Genomic DNA, 25,619 nt, shown 5'->3' on the forward strand with positions numbered 1-25,619 from the left:
TTTTTAATATATTCTATACTAGATTTTAAGAGCCCGTGCGTTGCACGGTAGCTCTAAAAAATAGCATTCGAAGAATATATTTTGAGACTGTGTAGATGTATTATATAATTATAATGAACAGTATTGATAACATTTGTAATGAAAGTAAATTTATTGAAACGATTAATATCGTAAACGTCAATAATGAATACAATTTTTTTTTTTTTTTTTTTGAAAGGCAAGCTTGCATCAGTCCGGACCGAAGCCTAGTCATCATTTGCACACACACACACGCGCTTTCGGGCAGGAAACCCGAACCACACTCTGAGGATCCGACCCTTAAACCATCCCGAGGGGCAGGCGGGCCGGACCTTAGTCCCGGAGCGGGTCGGTAAAACCTTCCCTTTGGGCCACCTTCAAGGAATATATTTCAATTCCTAGAGCGGGTGACGAGGTTCGAACCCGAGACCTCTAGCCCTGCGAGTACACAAGTGTAACCGCGGTACCGCTGGACCGAAGATCCGTTGGTCATAATGAATACAATTACAATGTAGCTTTCGATAGTTCATAGCCACACATGTTAGAAAATATATAAATTAGAGTATTGAATCAAAATAGATTAATATTTCAAATTAAATTATACGATGTAAGTTTATTCTAATACCTTGGTGATCTTTTTGAAGAATGAAACCACATATGACATCAGGGGGCAGATATATGAGGTCCTCTCGAAGTCATCACACATTAAAACTGAAACGCCAAACATAAAGTTGTTTCGCGAAACTGAACCATTTCACTCGAGTCCTTGACTGAAATGGGAAACTGAAAAATTCGACGGGAAACTGATAATCAATACATGTAATAGAACACTGATACGCGAAACTGAAAACTGAAATGCGGATCACGAATCTTTGAGTTACGTGTCTTGATACGACCCATCCCATTAAGACCCGACTAATTTGACCCGTCTAAAATGATACGAAATATCAAATATCAATATCAAAAAGATCAAAAAGGATTATAATAAGAAAACAATACCTTTCATCACCCCAAATAACATTAACTTGTAAAATTACAATAGCATCAACAATCGGATTCCTTCGTTGGTACCATCTTCCTTTATAACTTATTCCAATCTTGGAAGGTTGCCTATAAAAGAACATAGTCAGCATACCAACAATCCTTCTAAAGAAGCAATGGTCAAAGAAAATGTGGTGTGTCAAAATGTGGTGTGTCAAAATTGTCTTCAACTATAAATCTTTAAGATGTACCAACAATGGAGGTCTTGATTCAATACACTTAAGGGCCAAGTTTCAGTTCAACCGCATTCCTAATTATATGTACAAGAAAAAAAGAAAAAAAATACAAAATGTCTTCAAATCCTCCTACCCCTGTTTTCACATAATGAAATTTGAATTATCATCAGGAATATGACAACATGACATAATACCATAAATATTTTTGTAGTTAGTTTAATTTGTTTGAATTTTAGTTTAATATAAGATTTTAGTGTAATAATTACATGAGGAAAGTATATAGTGACAATTTTGATACTTTTTCAATCGTTGACTTTGAGTTATACTTTTCTTCTAACTGGTCAAATTGATCTAAAGTCCTCCAAATGTGTAGTGTGTAACCTTCCCATATTATGCTTTCCAAAGATTCATATTATTACTGAAATAATAAGTTTCAAAACTCCTATTTAATAGTAAACAATTTTTTTTTAACAAATAATAGACTTTAAATAAAAAATCAAACAAATTTCTTTTATTTTTTTATTTATTAACTTTTTATGAGTAAAGATCTTTGGAATAAACATAATAGAACAATATGCAACTACCCATTTTGACCCAACCCATATGACCAGTTACCCAATTCTCTTAACCTGTCCATTTTACCACCCCTAGTGGATCATGAAAGCTTACCAAAGGTTGCATGAAATATCTAAGGGACCAGCGTTTTCAGCTGGGCAAATGACCATCATCAGCCTGCAACGTTGCAAAGAAAGTTAACCGATCTCTTTCAACCTCGTGTATTTATGCTCTATCAAACATGGCACTGGCTTCTTTAGATGTCATATATTTGAATACATGTGCTGCTCGTCCAACCATAACGTCCTGCAACTTATTTTCTTCTGTCATTATTGCTCTTAGTACCATGTCAAAATGGGTAAAAAAAAAATTTTAGGCTCAGACTCGGTTCTATCCACAAAACTTTTTTACTTTATATTTTTTTTGTTATAGTAAGTGATCTATGATCACTGTGATTAGTCATTTTGTTTCATTTCTAGAGGTTTTTTTATATGATTACAACAGTTTAAGTCTTCTGAATACGCTTTGGGATACTATTGATGAGTTCGACCAATTTGACATGTTTCATCTTTTTTCCTTTACCATCACAGATGAAATAGAGCCCGAATTTTTTTTTCTTTACCCAAAAAGAAATAGAGCCCGAATTGACCCCTCTAAGTTAAACTGGGTACTGCCTCATCTTGTTATGATTTGTAGTAGTAGTGGTGGCAATTTTTATCCATTTATAGATAGATGGATCGATATGGGTTATACTTTATCTAAATTGAGTTATAACAAATATTCATCCAAATTAGAACCGGTAAAATGGGTGATTTTGTGCAATGTAGGACAACGTGTGCTCAAAATGCATAAGACCTCCTAATTCAGTTTACTGAAAACGACGATTAGACTATAACTGTCACAACATGGTTTTTGTATGTTTAGCACATTAATTATATATAAAAAGTAAAGAATAAAGATGTATGGTGGATCAAATCAACCCGTTTGACCTCCTACCCAATCCACTCATTTTGTCACCTCTAATTTATTGTACTGCTGGAAATAAATGGATCCTTTTGAGTAAATAATTTAGAGTTGTGAAGATATCAACAGAAAGTAGATATCTCTTAATCCGTTGTCATCGTCACATTAACTGAGAGGATGAAACAAAACATAATTTAGATACAATACTCATACTAAAACTTTGGATAATCATCTAAATACAACCGCATAAACGAATAACAAAATATATACATATAATTGTTTACAATTACTGACCTCTTTAAACAATTGATATTGTAGAATCCATTAATTCATCTTTCATAAGTGTAAATGAAGTGATTTACCATCTGTTGCACATGAGTACTTATAAAAAGAAGATTAAATGAACAATTTAAGTGGTCAACTGGTACCTTTATATTTTCAACTTCAACCGTTTTATCATCAACCAAGATATGTGTCCCCTTCTTCTCATCTGCAGGTGATGAAATATTATTAAAAAAGCTCTTCTCATATTCTGTTGCAGCCTTATTTTGTTAATACAAGTTCATAGGGCTCAATAAAAATCAAGAAATCGCAACAGTTACAAAGTTCATACGGGTTAATATTAAGGAGTAACCTTTTAAAATTTGGTTATTTCCATCAACAATAACAGCAACAACTTAACAAATGCAGACATATGCAACAAAACCAAATCGACTCCCAATCAATAGTATCAAAAAATAAATAGAATCAAAAATCAAAATTGATAATAGCTGCGTGCAATACCAATAAGCCATATTAATGACTTGAAATCCAAACTGCAAGTTAAAATTAATGAAACGAAGATCTGTACGCCAACCAAATCGAAATCAGATAAAAAAATTCGTTCTATTACATTAAATTCGAACATTTATATTACTACCTTGTTTCACAAGTTCGTTTATTCCTACTTCCTTTTCCTTGTATAGTCATTACAGGTGATACATGATTTGAACTACTACTTGCAACAATTGAAGCCATTGTTTATAGCAACACAACAATACCCTATAAATTTCGCAAACAATAATACAAGTAAATTAAATATAACTATCAGTGTGTGATACTGACTTGTTAAAAACCTCACTCAATTACATCAAAAAAAATATATATATAATTTAACTGTTATCAATCATCATCAATCTAAAAATACTCACGTAGTAAATATCATACATATGCAGGATCAAGAATCAAATAACCAACTATGCAATCAAGAAGTTTTTATATTATTAGCATAAAAAATACAGGATCGTTACCAGTTCTCGATTGTGACGGCGTAGATGGATGCGACGGTGGTTACAGAGGCGACGAAAGTGATGCCGACGGTTTGAGTTTTAACGCCTCGAACCCTAATTCAACCGGAAAACGTTCCGGCGAGTTTATTTACACCGGCAATATTATACGAAATTGGTATCGTTCTGTGCGTAACGTTGTAGCGATTAAATCTGTTGTGGCGGCGATTAAATCCTTGCAATCATGAGTTATCCCTCAACCACTTTTCACTTTTCAAACTTTGATCCACCCTACAAATTGACCCGTTTTAAAATGAACTTGAGATCGAAACATTATTTGATTAATTAATTCAATAATTTACATACCTGAGTGAACGGATACAAAAGGCGAATTTGAAACCTGCAGAAATTGAGGTATTGGGTTTGCAGGGAGATGGATCGGAGAGCAGCCCTAGGAACGTTTTTTGTGATTGTGGAATAAAGATGCCAGCGTGGATATTGGGTAAAGTAATTAGTGTTAATTGTGATTAAGTATGGGATTAACACGTCATCAAAAGTGATTAAGGGATACTTAAGTGGTTTATAATTGTTATTAATCTAAAATAATATAAGTGGTTTATAGATGTTTATTATATTATAGATAGATTATAGATTATAGATATATAATAAGTGATATAAGTGGTTTATAATTGTTAATCTAAAATAATATTAATTTATATTTATATTACTTATAAATTTATAATAAAAAAAATAATAAATAAAATATCATATCAGCATTCCACTAATAACCCACACCAAAAACTAACACCACCACTACTTCGCACAAAAAACCCACACGTCATAGTCATAAAAAAAGAGAAAAAACAACTCACACCACAAACCTACGCTTCCTACCACTACAACTAGTCTAACAGAATTCCACATCAGTAAGGCCACTTCTTATCGTTCTTGATTTTCACTAAACTTCACTCCTCCACATCAGCGACACATCAGCACAAACACTTTAATATTCTTTTATCATTCATTTCACTGAACCCTCACTATCTTAAGCTCCATTTCAGACTTTAACCCATTTTATTATATTATTAAATACAATAAATAAATAAAAATTACATAAGTTTATCAGTATAAAATCAATATAGATCGTGAAGAACAGTAGCTTCACACATCATCACTGAATTCAGGCCAAAATCGATGGATTCTTCAATATAATTGCAATTAACTTCGTATATCACTTCCAAAACATAATCCTTACCTTCGACAATTTATATCATAATCCAAAAACAACTCAATCTTGAAATTTCGTTGATCTTTGACTTTTATGAAAAGTCAAACTGACTTATATCAACGATCAAACGATGTTTTAAATTCGAATTGAATACTCACCTTCGATTTTGTTTGTCGTATGTTCGAGATCTTTGTGTTTAAATCAGACTTGTTCGAAATCCACCGAATTTATCTGGAGCCGTAACCACCCATCGATGATCGCCAACGATTGAACACCGACGTCGGATCCAATTTCATCGATCAAACCTTGTAGACGTAAAAAGGTATGAGCTTTTTGTATAATTGAAACAGAGAAATATATATTTGGATGTTTGTGAATTTGGGTAAAAAAGAAGAGTGGGACCCACTAAAATTCGTGAAACCATCGTTGCAGGTGCCACTGGCGACCCACTGAAATTCCGGATTCTTTTCGAACTACAAATTAATGTTTCTTTATGTAATCTCTTCTAACTATTTTTAATTTATCTGTTGTCACGACCCGGAAAATTTCGACTAATTTTAAACCAAACTCTCGATACGATTTAATATTCTTGACATGATAAGAGAAATCTGTTAGGTTGAGTCTCAAAAAATTTTGAACTGTTTCATATATTCATTTGACCTTCGACTGTTCCCGACGATTCACGAACAACTATTTGTAAATGGTTACATATATATTTATATATATATATATATATATATATATATATATATATATATATATATATATATATATATATATATATAATAAATTGAAATAATATATGAGTTAATTGTTGGAAATAAATATGTAAAATAATATGCGATACAATGAAAACTATTATTACAAATGTATATATATAAATATGTATGTATATAAATATGTATATATAAATACTATTTGTAAATATATAAAATAATATTAAATCTATTTATTTAAAAATATATATTATATATTTATGTGATAAAACTTGTTATTTAAAACTGATTATATTTAGAGAGAGAGTAAATGGAGAATGAATGATTTCGAGCTTAATTAGTAAACGTCTGAAACACTCGGTTGATGCTTTGTTAGTTTTAATATAGATATTGTACATGTCCATGAAGGATTGAAATAAAAGTTAGACTGTAAATTGATTACGAAGATTTTAGATTTGTCAAAAATATTTTTACCCTTTTAAGATTAAATATTAGCACTCCGTACATATAAATTAGAACAGAAAATAAATAATTATCGAACCTTTTTGATCAGGTTTCAAACAGTTAATGAGTGAAATAATCAAATATATTTAATCTAAAAATTTGGGATTTTTAGGAACACTTTTATACATTAACTGTTTAGCAATGGGCACAATATAGCACTTCGTGACAAAACTGTCGGTAATAAACTTACAAAAACAATCGATGGCTCACTGTACACACTGTATATGTTTGAAAATAATGTGATTACTGTTGTTGGCTTTTATCCTACTACTACTAATATATAATATATATTTACACTTGCACATACAATAAAGATAGATATATACATCAACCTGCTTAATCACAAACCATTATCACCATTCGACCTCTCTCAACCCACCATCCTCTACCCATCGTGACCACCACCTCCGGCATCTCTACACCATAAATTCGCTGCCACCATTATCCATTAACAACCATAACCAAAACCACCACCGTTAACCCTTTCTCTCTCTCAAAACCGTTTCTTGTTTCCCTTTGTACGTTTAAAGCACAACACCACCCAACTATTTCTGTTTACAAGCTCTACCCCTTCACCGACCACCATAAATCCATCATCACAGCCGCCATCCTCTTTCACCCTCAAATCATGAACCACCTTCAACCGCTATTCCCTCTCTCTATATCTCTCTCTCTCTCTCTCTCTCGTTTTTGATCTCGGTTCAAACAAAGGAACCATCACATCCTACCACCATGAACAACCGTGAGACCACCTCAAATCCATTTAAAACAACCACCACCGTGACTGAAAACTGCAGCTGCACGATACCTCGTTGCTACTGCTCGTTTTACTGTTTTTCACGAAGAAACCATCATAAACCTGCAACCTTTTATTTTGCTACTGTAACCCATCTGTTTAGCTCTTGTTTCGATAGAAGACCACCATAACAGTCGATTGATTACTGCTATACGTTTGTAACTAGCTGTGAACTGTTGTTATCAAACACCATCTGTTGCTATTATATACAATATTAATCGGAGGTACTGTTGTGATAAAGAGGAGTAGATAATGACAGCGTTTTCTATTTTTTTGTTACTGTTTCCATTAGCCGAAATTCACAAACTAACCAGATTTAAACATGTTATGGATTGCTAGTTTGGGCTTCTAACTTGTTTATGATTGGGCCGAGTCTTATTATGAAAAGTTGGGCCGAGATAGATATGTTTTCAGTTGGGCCGAAGCCCACTTTTCTTGTTAAGAAAAGACGATGGGTTAAGCTAATATAGGGCCGAGATTAATCAGAAAAACGGAATCAGTCAAGTGGTGTTGAGTGTTTGTGGGTGAACGGGAGGTCGCGGGTTCGAGCCTAGGCAGGGATGTTATTTTTGGGCATATTATACAAAGGTAGCCTTTAATATTATTATTATTATTATTATTATTATTATTATTATTATTATTATTATTATTATTATTATTAATTATTATTACAATAAGTATTATTATTGTTATTGTTATAGTTATTATTATTAGCATTACTATTATTATTAGTATTAACATGATTTTTAAGATTATTATTATTAACATTAGTATTAGTATTGGAATTAAGAATATTACTAGTAGTATCATTACTATTAACATTACAATTACAATTATTATTAAAAATTATCATTATATATAAAAATTATCATATTATTATTATTATTGTCATTATTAAGTATATTAACTAAAATTATTATTATAAAATAATACAACTTTTTATATTATTTTATCAAATGAATTTTAGTTATATAACATTATAGTTAATAGATATAAAATATCTAAATTAACATTTTTATAATACTAATTATTTATTTAGAGTATATAAAATAATAATATATAAATTAGTTATTAATGAAATATATAAATTATTAATATAACAGTTATATCATTAAAAATAATATATAAATTTGTTTGAATACAAGTATAGGTGTTAATATATATACTTGATATAGGTTCGTGAATCCGAGGCCAACCCTATACTTGTTCAATGTCGTCATATGTATTTTTACTACAAAATACATTAGGTGAGTTTCATTTGCTCCCTTTTTAATTGCTTTTGCAATATATTTTTGGGCTGAGAATACATGCGCTGCTTTTATAAATGTTTACGAAATAGACACAAGTACTTAAAATACATTCTACGTTGAGTTGTACCACTGGCATATTTCCCTGTAGCTTGGTAACTACTATTTACATGGGTATTGTAAACGCGAATCCTGTTGATAGATCTATCGGGCCTGACAACCCCAACCGGACTGGACGACCAGTATTCAACGGTTGCACGGTACTTCATTTCGATGACTACACTTGGTACGGTGTAGTGAGATTTCATAATAAAGGGAATATGCGACGTGATTAAATGTTAAGTATGGTTACCAAGTGCTCAACCACTTAGAATGCTTTACATACACTTGCGAGTGTATTATGTTTATGATTATGAAATCTTGTGGTCTATTAAAATATTGAAATGATTGTTATGATAAACCTATGAACTCACCAACCTTTTGGTTGACACTTTAAAGCATGTTTATTCTCAGGTACGAATTAAGTCTTCCGCTGTACATTTGCTCAATTTAAGGACATTACTTGGAGTCGATCATCGCAATGGGACCAAATGTTGATGACTTCGTCCAGGTGGATAAGGACGGGTCGTCACAGGTGGTATCAGAGCGGTGGTCTTAGCGAACCAAGTCTTGCATTAGTGTGTCTAACTGATAGTTGTTTAGATGCATTAGTGGATCTGGACTTCGACCGTGTCTGCATGTCAAAAGTTTTGCTTATCATTTTTGTCGGAAATCATCTGCTTATCAACTTTAGGAAATTACCTGCTCATTATTCTTAGTCTAGACACATCTTACTGCATTGACTGCATGATTAGTGTATAGACAAAACTCATATCTTAGCGTATCTGCTAAATCATATCTTAGCGTATCTATTACGATAGACTTTGCCTGATATCTTCCGTAAATTTCTCCGTAATTTAGGGGAATCTGGTACTAAATATATATATATATGCATATGATGCATTGAGAATACCATTCAACTATCAATTGCTGTCACTAAACTCTGCATACCAAAAATCTTTTCTGAGATCGCGTAAGATGGCCTCTACGAATCGACCAAGTTCCTCTGACTCCGAAGACAGCGTGACAGGAGCACACCAACCAATCAACTACCGTGATTACTGGAGAAAATGGGGGTGGGTTCGCGACATACTCACCCTATGGAGAAGGGAAGAAGTTACTCCATATCATGAACCGAATCTACCACCTAATCTTGGAGTACTCGACCCGCTAACCGGCGAACCTGTCCGCAACACCGTTTATACCCTTTTTGCGAGAATTTTTCGTCTTGAGACTACCATTAATGGAACTAGAGGAGATATCCAACCTCCACCTCACACTAATAACCAACCAGGGTTAGTAGAAGAAGTCAACGAACTTCGTGCCGGAGTAGTAGCTTTGGAGAATATGATGCAAAACTTACCAGCTTCAGCAGCATCACCGGCACCAACAGTACCACCAGTATCAACAGTTGAACCATCAACAACACAAGCCTCAACATCTCATTCTGTACCTCGAGCATAATGTTCGTTCTATGTATCGTTCTACACCGATTATCTTTGTTCTACATATCGTTTTATATCATTTACCTGACACTTATGTAATCTCTAATGTTTTAGAGATTATGTATTCTAGTTCTAACAAAAAATCATAAGAGCTTAATATCATATTAACTCATTAAATCCATGGTTACATCTGAAGAAAATATATATGCAAGTATATTTTCATAAAGATTGTAATTAAAAATTCTTTCGTACAAACTGTTAATGATGAAAATATTTTAACGGGTAGGTAATATCCGAGGAATATTTAGATTTCACATTAATAAGTTACATTGTACATTCTTCGAATCTGATTCAACAATCATTTACTATCCTACTTACCACCACCGATATACGTATCCGTTCACCGCAGAATAATCATTTTCATTCAATTTCATATTTGGATTTTGACCTATCAGAATCCAACAAGTGGCATAATGAAGAAAACACCGGACAAAGTAAAATTTGTTAGAAACAAACGAACTAACTAATTGAAATATTGTTAAGAATCCACGCTAACTGTTCCTAGCTAACTGTTCCTAGCTAACTGGTTACATTTTATTTATCTCAATTTAATTATCGCAATTTACATTCTCGCAATTTACATTCTCGCAATTTTATTTATCGTCATTTAATTTCTGTTGTTTACTTTACGCACTTTATTTATCGTCATTTAATTTCTGTTATTTATTTTACGCACTTTAAATATCGGGACACGTATACAAGGTTTTGACATATCATATCGACGCATCTATATATATTATTTGGAATAACCATAGACACTCTATATGCAGTAATGCGGGAGTTAGCTATACAGGGTTGAGGTTAATTCTACAATAATATATATACTTTGAGTTGTGATCGAGTCTGAGACGTATACGGGTCACGATACGTATTAATTAATTCGAATATTATATATTAAACTATATATGAATTATTGGACTGTTAATTGTGGACTATCGACTGTGGACTAATAACATTGGACAATTAAAATGAATTAAAATTTTGATTATAACATATGAAACTAAATAGTTCTTCAAGTTTGCCACTTGATTTCATCTTAAGTCTCATTTGTATCTTGACGATTACAATCCGCGTTCAAACCCTTCATGATCTTTGAAACTCCTCAATTAAGAAACAATCGAGAGAATGAACCAACTGCATCTCATCTACGGAAGAAAAGATTTATGCATATAGTTATGCACCTGAAAAACTCTCGGAAACTGAGTACACGTTTAACACGTAGTTTTGCTAACTCCTTTAGTGTTATTATTACCGAAAATAACCTTGCAACTCCTGTTCGAGATAGTCAGTTTTGTCACAGCTCCAGCAAGTCAACTCCGACTTTTCATCCGAAACAACCTTATTATAACCTTGATATATATGCCTACTCTTTATTGTTACTTGGGAACCTTTTATATTCCACCATATTACCATCAGCGTTTAATCATCTAAAAACACAATTCTCCTGAAACCACCTCGGTTTGATAACCGATGATCCAGATCCGTTAATTTTGAAAATACTGACGAAGCAGCATGTTGTAGATGGTCTTAATGGCCAAAAGTTGATGATAAAGAAGGAAGTGTTTGGAACGCTCGATAGAAAATTTGGTACTAAAAATCGGATTGAGCACACCATGAAGGAGACCAAGGACAAATACAAGGACCAAACCCTATATTCAAAGAACCCAGATAATTCTGGATCCGATGAAATCTTTAGAGAATATCTTGCTTCAAAGTCATGTTAAAATCTTGCGAAAAATCTTTCTTCATTAACCATCGAACTTAGAAATTCCAAAATATCATAATAAATATCTTCGATAATTCTGAAGATATTTTCATAAATATTCTCGTCCGAAATTATATACCTCTTCGTGCTATCTGTAATACATTATATTGGAAACTTCTGTAAAATCTAAGTATGAATTATGAATGAATTGTGGAGAAGTGTTGGGAATTGAAGCATGGGTTAGTATAATATAATGACACTTGGCCAACGTGATTATATTACAGTAAGTCATGCTGAGTTTCTAATGGAACGTGATAAAGGATCACAGATCATACCTTTATCATGAACCATGTTACATAACTCTTTCATTCTATTTAACCTCTGAACATATCAAGAAAATATATATTCTTGATAGTTCCAGCCTCAGAGATTCTGGTAATTTGACAAATCAAATCGTGCTAATACATTCCTTTCTGCTTAGAATACTATAATCATTCGAAACTCTATATATACAAATTCTGGACCATTATTCGCTTGACTTGAAGTCGGGAAGAGAAAACAAAAGCATAGAGCTTCAAAATATAAGGGAGAATGTAAAACCCGATAACAACACATAAATTACAAACCGTGTATATCAATGTTTATCGCAACATAAAGACACGGGAGAATTAAGAACACTATAACCCCAAGGGCAAAGTAGAAGAAAGCAAATTTCTCCGGTGGTAGATGAAAAAGGAGGAAGACAGAAGTGATTGACAGAAGAAGGACAAGGATTAGAACCGGATTAAGCATTTTCACAATCTTTTGGATATATGAACTGAGAAAGAAAGTATAGGAATGGTGAGAATAATGGGAAGGAAGAGTTTAATTTAAAATGGAAATATCAGACAGAGTAATCGAGGCAGATCACCGTATTTAATTATAGAGATCTTAATTTCCTTACTCGCCAAAGAACCAAATCTTTTAGATTTCGAAGATTTTCTTTATATCCCTTGAATTCCAGAATTCAACCAAGGCAAAGTCAAAAGTTAAGACGAAACTTTATTTCTTCAACTCACTCTTTTGTAATAACTTCACCCATACGCTTCGAGTAATCGAATTATCTTATCAATATTACTCAACAGTAATAAAACTCTATTTATCAACTCATATTCATCATGAAAACATTTTTAGTGTTAGCCATGACAACCTCGATCAAATTTCGGGACGAAATTTCTTTAACGGGTAGGTACTGTCACGACCCGGAAAATTTCGACTAATTTTAAACCAAACTCTCGATACGATTTAATATTCTTGACATGATAAGAGAAATCTGTTAGGTTGAGTCTCAAAAATTTTTGAACTGTTTCATATATTCATTTGACCTTCGACTGTTCCCGACGATTCACGAACAACTATTTGTAAATGGTTACATATATATTTAATATATATATATATATATATATATATATATATATATATATATATAATAAATTGAAATATTAATTGAAATAATATATGAGTTAATTGTTGGAAATAAATATGTAAAATAATATGCGATACAATGAAAACTATTATTACAAATGTATATATATAAATATGTATGTATATAAATATGTATATATAAATACTATTTGTAAATATATAAAATAATATTAAATCTATTTATTTAAAAATATATATTATATATTTATGTGATAAAACTTGTTATTTAAAACTGATTATATTTAGAGAGAGAGTAAATGGAGAATGAATGATTTCGAGCTTAATTAGTAAACGTCTGAAACACTCGGTTGATGCTTTGTTAGTTTTAATATAGATATTGTACATGTCCATGAAGGATTGAAATAAAAGTTAGACTGTAAATTGATTACGAAGATTTTAGATTTGTCAAAAATATTTTTACCCTTTTAAGATTAAATATTAGCACTCCGTACATATAAATTAGAACAGAAAATAAATAATTATCGAACCTTTTTGATCAGGTTTCAAACAGTTAATGAGTGAAATAATCAAATATATTTAATCTAAAAATTTGGGATTTTTAGGAACACTTTTATACATTAACTGTTTAGCAATGGGCACAATATAGCACTTCGTGACAAAACTGTCGGTAATAAACTTACAAAAACAATCGATGGCTCACTGTACACACTGTATATGTTTGAAAATAATGTGATTACTGTTGTTGGCTTTTATCCTACTACTACTAATATATATCTAATATATAATATATATTTACACTTGCACATACAATAAAGATAGATATATACATCACCTGCTTAATCACAAACCATTATCACCATTCGACCTCTCTCAACCCACCATCCTCTACCCATCGTGACCACCACCTCCGGCATCTCTACACCATAAATCCGCTGCCACCATTATCCATTAACAACCATAACCAAAACCACCACCGTTAACCCTTTCTCTCTCTCAAAACCGTTTCTTGTTTCCCTTTGTACGTTTAAAGCACAACACCACCCAACTATTTCTGTTTACAAGCTCTACCCCTTCACCGACCACCATAAATCCATCATCACAGCCGCCATCCTCTTTCACCCTCAAATCATGAACCACCTTCAACCGCTATTTCCTCTCTCTATCTCTCTCTCTCTCTCGTTTTTGATCTCGGTTCAAACAAAGGAACCATCACATCCTACCACCATGAACAACCGTGAGACCACCTCAAATCCATTTAAAACAACCACCACCGTGACTGAAAACTGCAGCTGCACGATACCTCGTTGCTACTGCTCGTTTTACTGTTTTTCACGAAGAAACCATCATAAACCTGCAACCTTTTGTTTTGCTACTGTAACCCATCTGTTTAGCTCTTGTTTCGATAGAAGACCACCATAACAGTCGATTGATTACTGCTATACGTTTGTAACTAGCTGTGAACTGTTGTTATCAAACACCATCTGTTGCTATTATATACAATATTAATCGGAGGTACTGTTGTGATAAAGAGGAGTAGATAATGACAGCGTTTTCTATTTTTTTGTTACTGTTTCCATTAGCCGAAATTCACAAACTAACCAGATTTAAACATGTTATGGATTGCTAGTTTGGGCTTCTAACTTGTTTATGATTGGGCCGAGTCTTATTATGAAAAGTTGGGCCGAGATAGATATGTTTTCAGTTGGGCCGAAGCCCACTTTTCTTGTTAAGAAAAGACGATGGGTTAAGCTAATATAGGGCCGAGATTAATCAGAAAAACGGAATCAGTCAAGTGGTGTTGAGTGTTTGTGGGTGAACGGGAGGTCGCGGGTTCGAGCCTAGGCAGGGATGTTATTTTTGGGCATATTATACAAAGGTAGCCTTTAATATTATTATTATTATTATTATTATTATTATTATTATTATTATTATTATTATTATTATTATTATTATTATTATTATTATTATTACAATAAGTATTATTATTGTTATTGTTATAGTTATTATTATTAGCATTACTATTATTATTAGTATTAACATGATTTTTAAGATTATTATTATTAACATTAGTATTAGTATTGGAATTAAGAATATTACTAGTAGTATCATTACTATTAACATTACAATTACAATTATTATTAAAAATTATCATTATATATAAAAATTATCATATTATTATTATTATTGTCATTATTAAGTATATTAACTAAAATTATTATTATAAAATAATACAACTTTTTATATTATTTTATCAAATGAATTTTAGTTATATAACATTATAGTTAATAGATATAAAATATCTAAATTAACATTTTTATAATACTAATTATTTATTTAGAGTATATAAAATAATAATATATAAATTAGTTATTAATGAAATATATAAATTATTAATATAACAGTTATATCATTAAAAATAATATATAAATTTGTTTGAATACAAGTATAGGTGTTAATATATATACTTGATATATGTTCGTGAATCCGAGGCCAACCCTATACTTGTTCAATGTCGTCATATGTATTTTTACTACAAAATACATTAGGTGAGTTTCATTTGCTCCCTTTTTAATTGCTTTTGCAATATATTTTTGGGCTGAGAATACATGCGCTGCTTTTATAAATGTTTACGAAATAGAAACAAGTACTTAAAATACATTCTACGTTGAGTTGTACCACTGGCATATTTCCCTGTAGCTTGGTAACTACTATTTACATGGGTATTGTAAACGCGAATCCTGTTGATAGATCTATCGGGCCTGACAACCCCAACCGGACTGGACGACCAGTATTCAACGGTTGCACAGTACTTCGTTTCGGTGACTACACTTGGTACGGTGTAGTGAGATTTCATAATAAAGGGAATATGCGACGTGATTAAATGTTAAGTATGGTTACCAAGTGCTCAACCACTTAGAATGCTTTACATACACTTGCGAGTGTATTATGTTTATGATTATGAAATCTTGTGGTCTATTAAAATATTGAAATGATTGTTATGATAAACCTATGAACTCACCAACCTTTTGGTTGACACTTTAAAGCATGTTTATTCTCAGGTACGAATTAAGTCTTCCGCTGTACATTTGCTCAATTTAAGGACATTACTTGGAGTCGATCATCGCAATGGGACCAAATGTTGATGACTTCGTCCAGGTGGATAAGGACGGGTCGTCACATCTGTATTTTTTAAATTTTATTTTGAGTATTTTTTTCATTTGTAGTTTGTATTTTTTTAATGAATTTTATATTATTAGTTTTATTAAATAATGTGTTAGAAATATAAAGAAAATGTAAAAAATAAAAAACTGATGAACCCTACTGAAAACTGACACAACAAACTGACACTCATTGTTAAAAAAGGTCATAAACTTGCACTTTTTAGGCAAAAAGTGCAGAAACTGCATGTGACGTCACAGACACTGTAAGAAATGGTCTTATTTCTCGTTTACACAATTCAGTTTAAAATCGATCAACAAAGTAAATTATGCTCTTAAGAAGCCATTTTCTTGAAATGAAAACTATTTGTCGCCCCTCCTTCCCCTTCCCGCTCGATAGAGGGCACACAAATGTGAGGATCACAATCGTCGATACAATCTGAAAAATCAACCCGCTATTTTAAAGATATGACAGAAACAAAATGCACCTTAATAACCTAAATATGACTGAAATGTAATGTCAAACAAGCGTATCAATTGATCTTGACCATTTTCACATTAGTCCTATTAGTTAAGAAGATCATAGACTTACAAATCATGAACCTCGATAAAGGTTCAGGTCAAGTATTCTAATAATCATACCGTTACATTAAACCAGTAAAATTTAGAACATCCTATCACAATTAGAAATGCAATTCCAAAAGCAATTACTGAAACACACAATCCTAGGATGTAAAAAATCGTGAAATTGAGAACATTAACATTCAACAGTCTGTGCTACCGTCGAGATTGGACAGACGACGACAGAGTTAGATGTTTGATCTGTTCTGAAGCTCTTTTCACTACGTCTCCATTGAGATCAATATGCTCACAGCTACCCAGGTCAAGTGATTCAAGTTGATGACAACCATCCAAAATCACCTTCAACCCGATATTTGAAATACAGTTATTATAAAGTTCAAGGTGCCTTAACTCGCGTAAGTTCTCCCCAATAGACACAGCTAGCTCATCATTAAGTAATAGAGATGAACTCCGAGGTCCTTCTCGAATAAAAATTAGTGTTTTTAGCTTCGGACAATAACGGGCAAGACTTTCAATAACTTCCTTGGGCAAACTTTTCCTCCAACAATGGGAATTTCTTCAAAGCCTCGGGAAAACTTTTCATAGATATATCATCACTTGGACTAGAACCAATATACATATTGAGAAGTTTAAGCTTACTTGCTCTGTCAAAGAAAACAATAAAAACAATCACTTTAAATGTAATACTAATACCAATAAGTTGCTTTCACTTTATTATAAGTATGTAAGCAATAAGCGTAACGCGTGTATAGTTACAGTAAATTACCAAGGTAGTAACATTATAAAGGAATAAGAATATTATCGCATACCTATCAGCAACATACATAAGAACATCATTAGGCATGAAGAATCCCGGGAACTTTATTTCAACCAATTGACCTTGACTTCTATCAACAACACGTTTACACAGTTTAATGCGTTCAGTGTAACTAATATCCCAATCATCCATCACCTCGTACGGATCGATGACTCTCCACATAGAAGGGTCCTTGCAGACTTTATACCAATCACTGCACACTTTCTGCGTATTCTCAAGTATTTCAAGCGAATAAATTCTGGAGAGTATATTAATCTTCAAGTCGAGGGGAAGGTTAAACCAATTTGTAGTGAATGACATCATCACTGTATATATATATATATAATATTATGTAAAATCTAAATAAATATGAATAATTCAAAAGAGTCCTTTATGGCTTTATTTATAAAAAAAACAAAAAAATTACATGTGTACAACTTCAAAAGACATGTATGTACTACTACTATATGATGGCAACACTAAAAGAGAAACCAAGAGTCTCTTTTACCTGATAAAAACTAATATCATCACTTGCAAAAAAAAAAGTCCTGAAATCTACTAGTAAGAAAAACAGCATTCGACATTCGTAATATATTACTAGAGTAGTGAGCTTCAATGTTGTAAAAGTTCCCCGACTATTCGGGATTTTTAAGTAGTCTAACTAGTCTCCGAATTCGCCGATTTATTCGGTCAAAGTTTTCAAAAGCTGGATTTAGTCGGTTAAAATCGAATATATTTACTCGTTGTCAGGTTATTCGGTCAAGGTCGGTCAAAATCAGTCAACGGCCAACTAGTCCCAACTAGCTTCCCTCTTGGACGATTATGCCTACAAGGTTCCGACCGATTAGACAGCAACTAGTGATGTCTCATGAGCGATATTTAGTTAACAGTTTGATCAATGTCCCTCTAAAGTGCGTTTTTATAGCAATTTTTTTTTTTGACTATTTTGAATATAACTAGATGTTTTGGCCAAAAATTGGACGATGAGGATAAATCTTGACCATCAAAGAGAACCATTTTACATATAAATTGCAAATAATACATCACTCCCTTTTTATGACAAAATGCAGCTACATTGATGTGTAAATTACACAAAAATATGCATATACCATAATTACTTAAGTACCAAAAAGGGATAATTAACAACAACATATAAAGGTTATTCCTAACCGGCTAACCCCAATTGTGTTTTTATTCCAAACCCTAGCTATGTATTTCTATGAACCAATATGGATCATACGAAATTAAATAAAATCATATAAATGATACAATGAAGTTAATAGTGTATAAATCCTGCTTTTCAACCCAAAAAAAAAAATGTGTCTAAATCCAACAAATATAAATCGTGACTTCGTGACTACAAATAACAAGAAAATGCAAAAAAATAAAAGTATATTCATTCTACGTGTTATGTAAACCCTAAACAAAAAATTCAACTCACAGCGCACTGAAGATAACTGTTGGGATCAAGGGCTTGAATTTTTCTCAACCACCCTTAACTATGGTAGTGTATGTAATGTTGAACTGTGATTTGAAATCGCAAAAGTGAAGGTGCCGTTTTATTATTTTGAGTATCGAATTCCAAAAGTTAGGAAACAAATGGTTTATTTTGTTTTATGTTTCAGTTTAGAACCTTTCACTTGTACTCCATATTCTATAGCACTCTCTCCCTCACAAATCTATTCTTCTCATACAAAAAAAATAAAACATATGCACTTTTCTCCATATTCTATAGTACTCTCTCCCTCACATCTCTCCCTCACAAATCTATTGTTCTCATAAAGAAAGAAAGAAAGAAAGAAAGAAAGAAAACACAATTTAACAAAAAGTAACATATGCACTTTTCTGTTAACATTTCAGTTTTATCCCTTACTTTTTACCTATATTTTTGTTTTACATACATCAAGGATGACATAAATTTATAATGGACGATAGATATCACTTTAACCCCTCAAAAGTTTACTATATCAGTTAAAACACATCATAGAATGTACTGTATGTATGAATAAAATACACCATATCTTTTTTTTTTATTCGCGAAAAACATAAATTAAATATAATAGATCTGAAAATCTAAATTAAGTTACATGTGACAGCTACTATTTGATTAGATTCTACGATCTACTTGAAGAACAATTTTGAACTAACTTCTAAAACAAACCACTATAAAAAAAAGAATCAACTCAAAACAAACTACAAATGACAAACCATAACCATTACTAATGAAACAATCAATTCCGCGCGACTTTGTGCATCTCGGCTCAAGTGAATCATCAGAAGATTGAACGCCTTGAAAACTAATGATGGTGTTTTGATGAAACTAGATCTGACCCAAAACTACACTCAAATTTGAACCCGTGAATATAATTTAATATATGAAAAATATTGTATACATCGATATTTATTTCCTAACATAAAAAAGTATTTCTTAGTAGTTTGAAATAATTTTACTAAATTTATATGTATTAGAGAATTGGTATATAAGTTTCTATCTATAATTCCATAATAAACTTAATTAGAGACTTGGTATTTGTCAGTAATTTATATAGCAAATTATATTATATGCATCTATATGAACTTTTGAGATTTGATTAAGCCCCCTTCAATCATGATTTCTAGCTCAGTCTGTGACTCGAATCAAATACAGTATTTTGATATAAACAAATTCTCTTTTTTGGACAGGGTCTTCTTTGTTTTATTATTGTGATTGCTTTTTTCTTGCTGGGTCTTCTTTATTTTATTAACGTAATTGTAATTGTATATATATAGTTTATGAGGGGCTGGAACACGTGATTACACGGAGGTTGGCCAAAAAAATACTCCCGGGATTAATAAGAGAAGCATCTTTCCGGAACTCACAACATAGTTATTGGGTATGGTATAGTAATAATACTGTAATAAAGTAACAGATATTAAGTTGAGTTGATGTTGACAGAGATCCATGACTAAGCAAATTTTGGGGTACAATATGGATATGCAAATGTGGACCACAAATGATCATTCATAAGTGATGAATTAATCATTCATCGTCGTCTGATGAATGATAAATTATCATTCATCACTTGATGATGAATGATCATTTGTGGTCCACATTTGCTTATCTAGTTTGTATTCTTTTTGAGCTTAGTCATGAATCCGTCCCCTTAAGTTGATTATATATCACACAAAAGATATTTAAGAACAAATTTTTTTATTTTTTATTGTTGTTTGGGTAATATAGAGTCTACAAAATTTGGTACCATATTAAACTAATAGAATTAACTTTGAAGATGCAATTTAAATAATCTGGACTATGATCATGTAGTAGCATAGTAATTCATCACTTACGTAGTCTAACAACTTTGGTAAACTGTAAATTAAAAAGATTGGTTTTCCTTCAAAACTGTCATGTCATTACACTATATCAATCAAAGTACATCTCAAACCAAAATCAATATCAATTTCTCAATATTAAGGCCACTTGCCATCGTTCAGTTCTTTCACATACATTTTTTCTGCAACATCAACGTCACATCAGCACAAACTCTTTAACATTCCTTTCACTAAACCCTCACAATCAAAATATTCACCAACCCACTTTACTCATTTTTTATTATTATTTAAAACTTAAAATATAAATATAAATATAATAAATAACATTTATAAACTAAAAAAGTAATAATAAATACACACCACACCACCATAATCTCATCTCCGCAATTTCCAGGATTGCCATCAATTGATGATATCTTCCCATAAAATAATTCGTAGTCATCATCTTCAATTCTTCATTATCTATCGCTGTTAAAAAAATTTAAGTCATCTTCATCATCCACGATCATCAACTTCATTATCCATCGCTGGTGGTTACCAACAACCTTACAAACTCATCCAATCACTTTCTGGTGTTGCCGGAATCAATTAAAGCCATCCAAAGCATCTTCGTTAATAGTGAAACTCCGGCAGTGCATCTAAGCTTTCCAAACTGTTAATCGCAAAATTAGGTCGGACCGGAGTTGAGTCTTAAAATTAGAACTCCGACGAAGTAAAGAAAGAAGAAGAAAAGGAGAAAGAAGGAAAAAAAACAAATAAATTAAGTGGGCCCCACCAAAATGCTCGTTAGAGCCGTTGCAGGGGTCACTGGCGGATGGTGTGGCGGGTTGCTGGTGGTGGCAGTGAGAGGGTGGCGGCCAGTGGCGGAGCTGGGTCACGGATGGTTGCAAGTGGCCTAATAATGGAGTATAAAACTAATATATCAGTTCTTATATATAGCTCTACTGATCGATACACAAGTGTTTAGTACACTACAAACTGACTATATAAACCCAAAGACCAAATGCTTCCATTAAAGCCCATAAGATGGATTATGTTATCTACCCACAAAGAAACGCTAGACTTGAGCATATACACTAAACGTTGGAACACTAATCAACAGGATAATCAAATCTAACCCACCAAAAAATGAAAACAACTTTAGAGCTTTTGAACTCAATGTTAGCAATATGCCAATACATACGTACTATATATATTATCATAGAACGGGCTGACAACTTTAGAGCTTTTTGGACTTCCTTTCTACCTAAAACCAGTCAAACAAAATTTGAGAGGTGATGGACTAACCAAACAAACATAATGTTATAGGGGGAATTTCGACCCATTTACCAAAACCAAATACAAATGAGAGATTGTTTCTAGTTTTAAAAGGTATTGTTGTTGCTATTGGTTGTGGGCACTAATAACTCCAAGCAAACAACTTTAAGATAGAAACTAGGTAGGTTCAAATGTTCACACCGCAATACTCATTCCAGGACGATCATATCAATAGTGTAAAACGATCAATAGATAGACTCATCAAGACCTTTGCTTCTTCATATATATACATGAACATACTCATCAACAAAATCATCAAATTCCTGAAGTTCGGCATAATTTGATTCCAAAAGGTTCAACATTGGTTAACTTATATTAAGGGTAGCAGATATATAAAGAGGATGCCATATTAAGAATCTAAAAGCAGAATATTATAAGGTCGTACAAAAATAAAAAAAATAAAAATTTGTCTGAATCAGGTTTCCAATCAAATACAAGAGTTACAAGTGTTGGCGGACTATTTAAAGCGTAACTCACCTATCGATCATCACATGTCACTATCAGACAAATGATAAATGAAGTCTATCTCTTAATTATCATCTTCAGTATCAGTATCAGAATATTCAACGCCTAGGGGACGCAGAATACAATTGGGATTGGGCAGAGTTAGATGTTTGATCTGCTCTGAAGCTCTTTTCACTACGTCTCCATTGAGATCAATATGCTCACACATACCCAGGTCAAGTGTTTCAAGTTGACGACAACCATCCAAAATCACCTTCAACCCAATATTCGAAATGCCGTTATTATAAAGTTCAAGGTGCCTTAACTCATGTAAGTTCTCCCCAATACACACAGCTAGCTCATCATCAAGTATTAGAGATGAACCAAAAGGTCCTTCTTCAATATAATTCAGTTTTTTTAGCCGCGTGCAATAACGGCCAAGACTTTCAATAACTTCCTTGGAAAGATGACAAAAGTCTACATCGAGTTCCTCCAACAATGGGAATTTCTTCAAAGCCTCGGGCAAACTTTTCATAGACAAATCATTACTTGCACCAGAACCAATATACATAATGAGACGTTTAAGCTGACTTGCTCTGTCAAAGAAAACCATCAAAACAAACACTTTAAATCTAATACTAATACCAATAAGTTGCTTTCACTTTATTATAAGTATGTAACCAATAAGTGTAACACGTGCATAGTTACAGTAAACTACCAAGGTAGTAACATTATAAGGGAATAAGAATATTATCACATACCTATCAGCAGCAATATACATAAGAACATCATTAGGCAGGAGGAATCTCGGGAAGATAACTTCAACCAATTGACCCTGACTTCTATCAACAACATGTTTACACATTTTCATGCGTTCAGTGTAACTAACATCATAATGATCCATCAAGACACACAGATTGATGACCTTCCACATAGAAGGATCCTTGCAGACTTTATACCAATCAGTGCACACTTTCTGAGTATTCACAAGTATTTCAACCGGATCAATTCTTGAGAGTATATTAATCTTCAAGTCGAGAGGAAGGTCAAACCAATTTGTAGTGGATGACATCATCACTGTATATAAGCATATAAAAAGAAAATTGAGTCATCTTACAATATGTCATTTACAAGATATGTATACACAAACAACAAAATTATTTAAATATAAATGAATCATGCAAAAGAGTCTAAATAAATATGAATAATGCAAAAGAGTCCTTTATGGCTTTATTTATAAACAAACAACAGAATTATTACATGTGTACAACTCCAAATGTTATATATGTACTACTATATGATTGTAACACTAAAAGAGAAACCAAGAGTTTCTTTTACATAATGAAAACTTACATCATCTATCATCACTTTTAATAAACAGTCGTTAAAGCTACTAGTCAGAAAAACAGCATTCGACATTCATAATATATTACTAGAGTAGAGTAGTGAGCTTCAAGGCTGTAAAAGTCCCCGACTAGTCGGGATTTTGAAGTAGTATGAGGACTTGGCCGATTTATTCGGCCAATGTTTTCAATAGTTGGATTTAGTTGGTTAAAATTGAATATATTAAGTCGTCAGATTATTCAGCAAAGGTCGGTCAAAATCAGTCAACAGCCGACTAGTCCCAACTAGTTTCCCACTTGGACGATTAAGCCTACAAGGTCCCGATCAACTAGACACCAACTAACTATGTCTCATGAGCGATATTTAGTTAACAATTTGATCAATGTCCCTCTAAAGTGACTTTTTAGAGCAAGATTTCTTGACTATTTTTTTAATATACGTTGAGGAGGAATTTTGACCATCAAAGAGAACCATTTTATATATAAATTGCAAATACGGAGTAATCCTTTTTTATGACAAAATCAAAGCTACACTGATGTGTAATTAGCACAAAATTATGCATAAGATAATTTATTAAGTACCAAAAGGGGAACATTAACTACAACATCAAAAGGATATATTCCTAACCCCAATTGTGTTTTTATTCCTAACCCCAAATATGTAATACTATTTCTACGAGCCAATATGGATCATACGAAAATTAAATAAAATCATATAAATGATACACTTAAGTTAGTAGTGTATAAAATCCTGCTTTTAAAAAAAAAAAAAAATATTGTGTATAAATCCAACAAATATAAATCGTGCAATTAAGTATTCATTCTACGAATAATGTAAACCCTAAACAAAAGAATCAACTCACATCGCACTGAAGAAAACTGTCGGAATCGAGGACTTGAATTTTGCCACAAATGTGCAAGCGGCGGATTGCAAGGACTTTGTTATCGCCCGATTTGCAGATTTTGTATCCGTTTTTTGACCCGAATGATAAAAGTACTGCTCCGTATTGTTCAGTTCTGGTACATTATATTGAGCCTGTTTCTTATGGTTTAATTTTGGGCTTATTCCAAATAAGTGGGCCGAAGTATCTAGTAATGTTAGTTTGTTTCTCGGGATTATTACCAAAATGCCCAAATAATTTTCCCCCCTTGCACTGGAGCCAAAAAAAATAAAAAAAATTGACAAAATGACCTCGCAAGGCGCAAGGTACCTTGCGTACAAACTGGCGCAAGTACGCAAGCACCCTTGCATCCTTGCATCCTTGCGTCCTTGCGCCTTTATCTTATCAGGATAGGATTTTCAGGATAAGATTTCATTAGATTTTCTAGATTTTCATGGATAAAATTTCGATCCTATATAAAGAATGTCCCTGGAACTTGTAATTTATCATTTCCTAACAACTCATTTCAAAAGAATTTCAGTG

The 25,619-nt window shown here is 32.4% G+C and overlaps 2 protein-coding genes and 1 long non-coding RNA gene across 3 annotated transcripts; all 3 read right to left on the bottom strand.

Moving 5' to 3' along the window:
* Window positions 1-2,824: 2,824 nt before the first annotated feature.
* On the bottom strand, window positions 2,825-4,261 carry LOC139858482 (uncharacterized). The gene is made up of 4 exons (XR_011762962.1): window positions 4,043-4,261; window positions 3,182-3,243; window positions 3,048-3,118; window positions 2,825-2,922 (listed from the first exon to the last, which is right to left on the bottom strand). It is a non-coding gene; the product is annotated as an uncharacterized lncRNA (long non-coding RNA).
* Window positions 4,262-16,736: 12,475 nt separating this feature from the next.
* LOC139859194 (F-box protein SKIP19-like) lies at window positions 16,737-18,100 on the bottom strand. Its single transcript, XM_071847989.1, has 3 exons — window positions 17,793-18,100; window positions 17,503-17,627; window positions 16,737-16,840 (listed from the first exon to the last, which is right to left on the bottom strand). The coding sequence occupies exons 1-3, from the start codon at window positions 18,098-18,100 to the stop codon at window positions 16,737-16,739; spliced, it is 537 nt and encodes a 178-aa protein (XP_071704090.1).
* Window positions 18,101-22,937: 4,837 nt separating this feature from the next.
* Window positions 22,938-25,133, bottom strand: LOC139859195 (putative F-box/LRR-repeat protein 23). The gene is made up of 3 exons (XM_071847990.1): window positions 25,059-25,133; window positions 23,614-23,929; window positions 22,938-23,448 (listed from the first exon to the last, which is right to left on the bottom strand). The coding sequence occupies exons 2-3, from the start codon at window positions 23,925-23,927 to the stop codon at window positions 22,938-22,940; spliced, it is 825 nt and encodes a 274-aa protein (XP_071704091.1). The 5' UTR covers window positions 23,928-23,929; window positions 25,059-25,133.
* Window positions 25,134-25,619: the final 486 nt, after the last annotated feature.

The sequence above is a fragment of the Rutidosis leptorrhynchoides genome, chromosome 7, assembly GCF_046630445.1.
Source record: "Rutidosis leptorrhynchoides isolate AG116_Rl617_1_P2 chromosome 7, CSIRO_AGI_Rlap_v1, whole genome shotgun sequence".
In the NCBI taxonomy this organism is placed as follows: Eukaryota; Viridiplantae; Streptophyta; class Magnoliopsida; order Asterales; family Asteraceae; genus Rutidosis; species Rutidosis leptorrhynchoides.

Bases quoted from the DNA above. Each gene is read 5' to 3' on its own strand.
- LOC139859194 (XM_071847989.1), bottom strand. From the start codon at position 18,100: ATGTCATTCACTACAAATTGGTTTAACCTTCCCCTCGACTTGAAGATT. The intron at 17,628-17,792 runs GTATGCGATAAT...TTTCTTTGACAG, and splicing joins CTTATGTATGTTGCTGATAG to AGCAAGTAAGCTTAAACTTC. The intron at 16,841-17,502 runs GTTATTGAAAGT...TTGATTTTTCAG, and splicing joins GGAAAAGTTTGCCCAAGGAA to ATTGTATCGACGATTGTGAT.
- LOC139859195 (XM_071847990.1), bottom strand. From the start codon at position 23,927: ATGATGTCATCCACTACAAATTGGTTTGACCTTCCTCTCGACTTGAAG. The intron at 23,449-23,613 runs GTATGTGATAAT...TTTCTTTGACAG, and splicing joins ATGTATATTGCTGCTGATAG to AGCAAGTCAGCTTAAACGTC.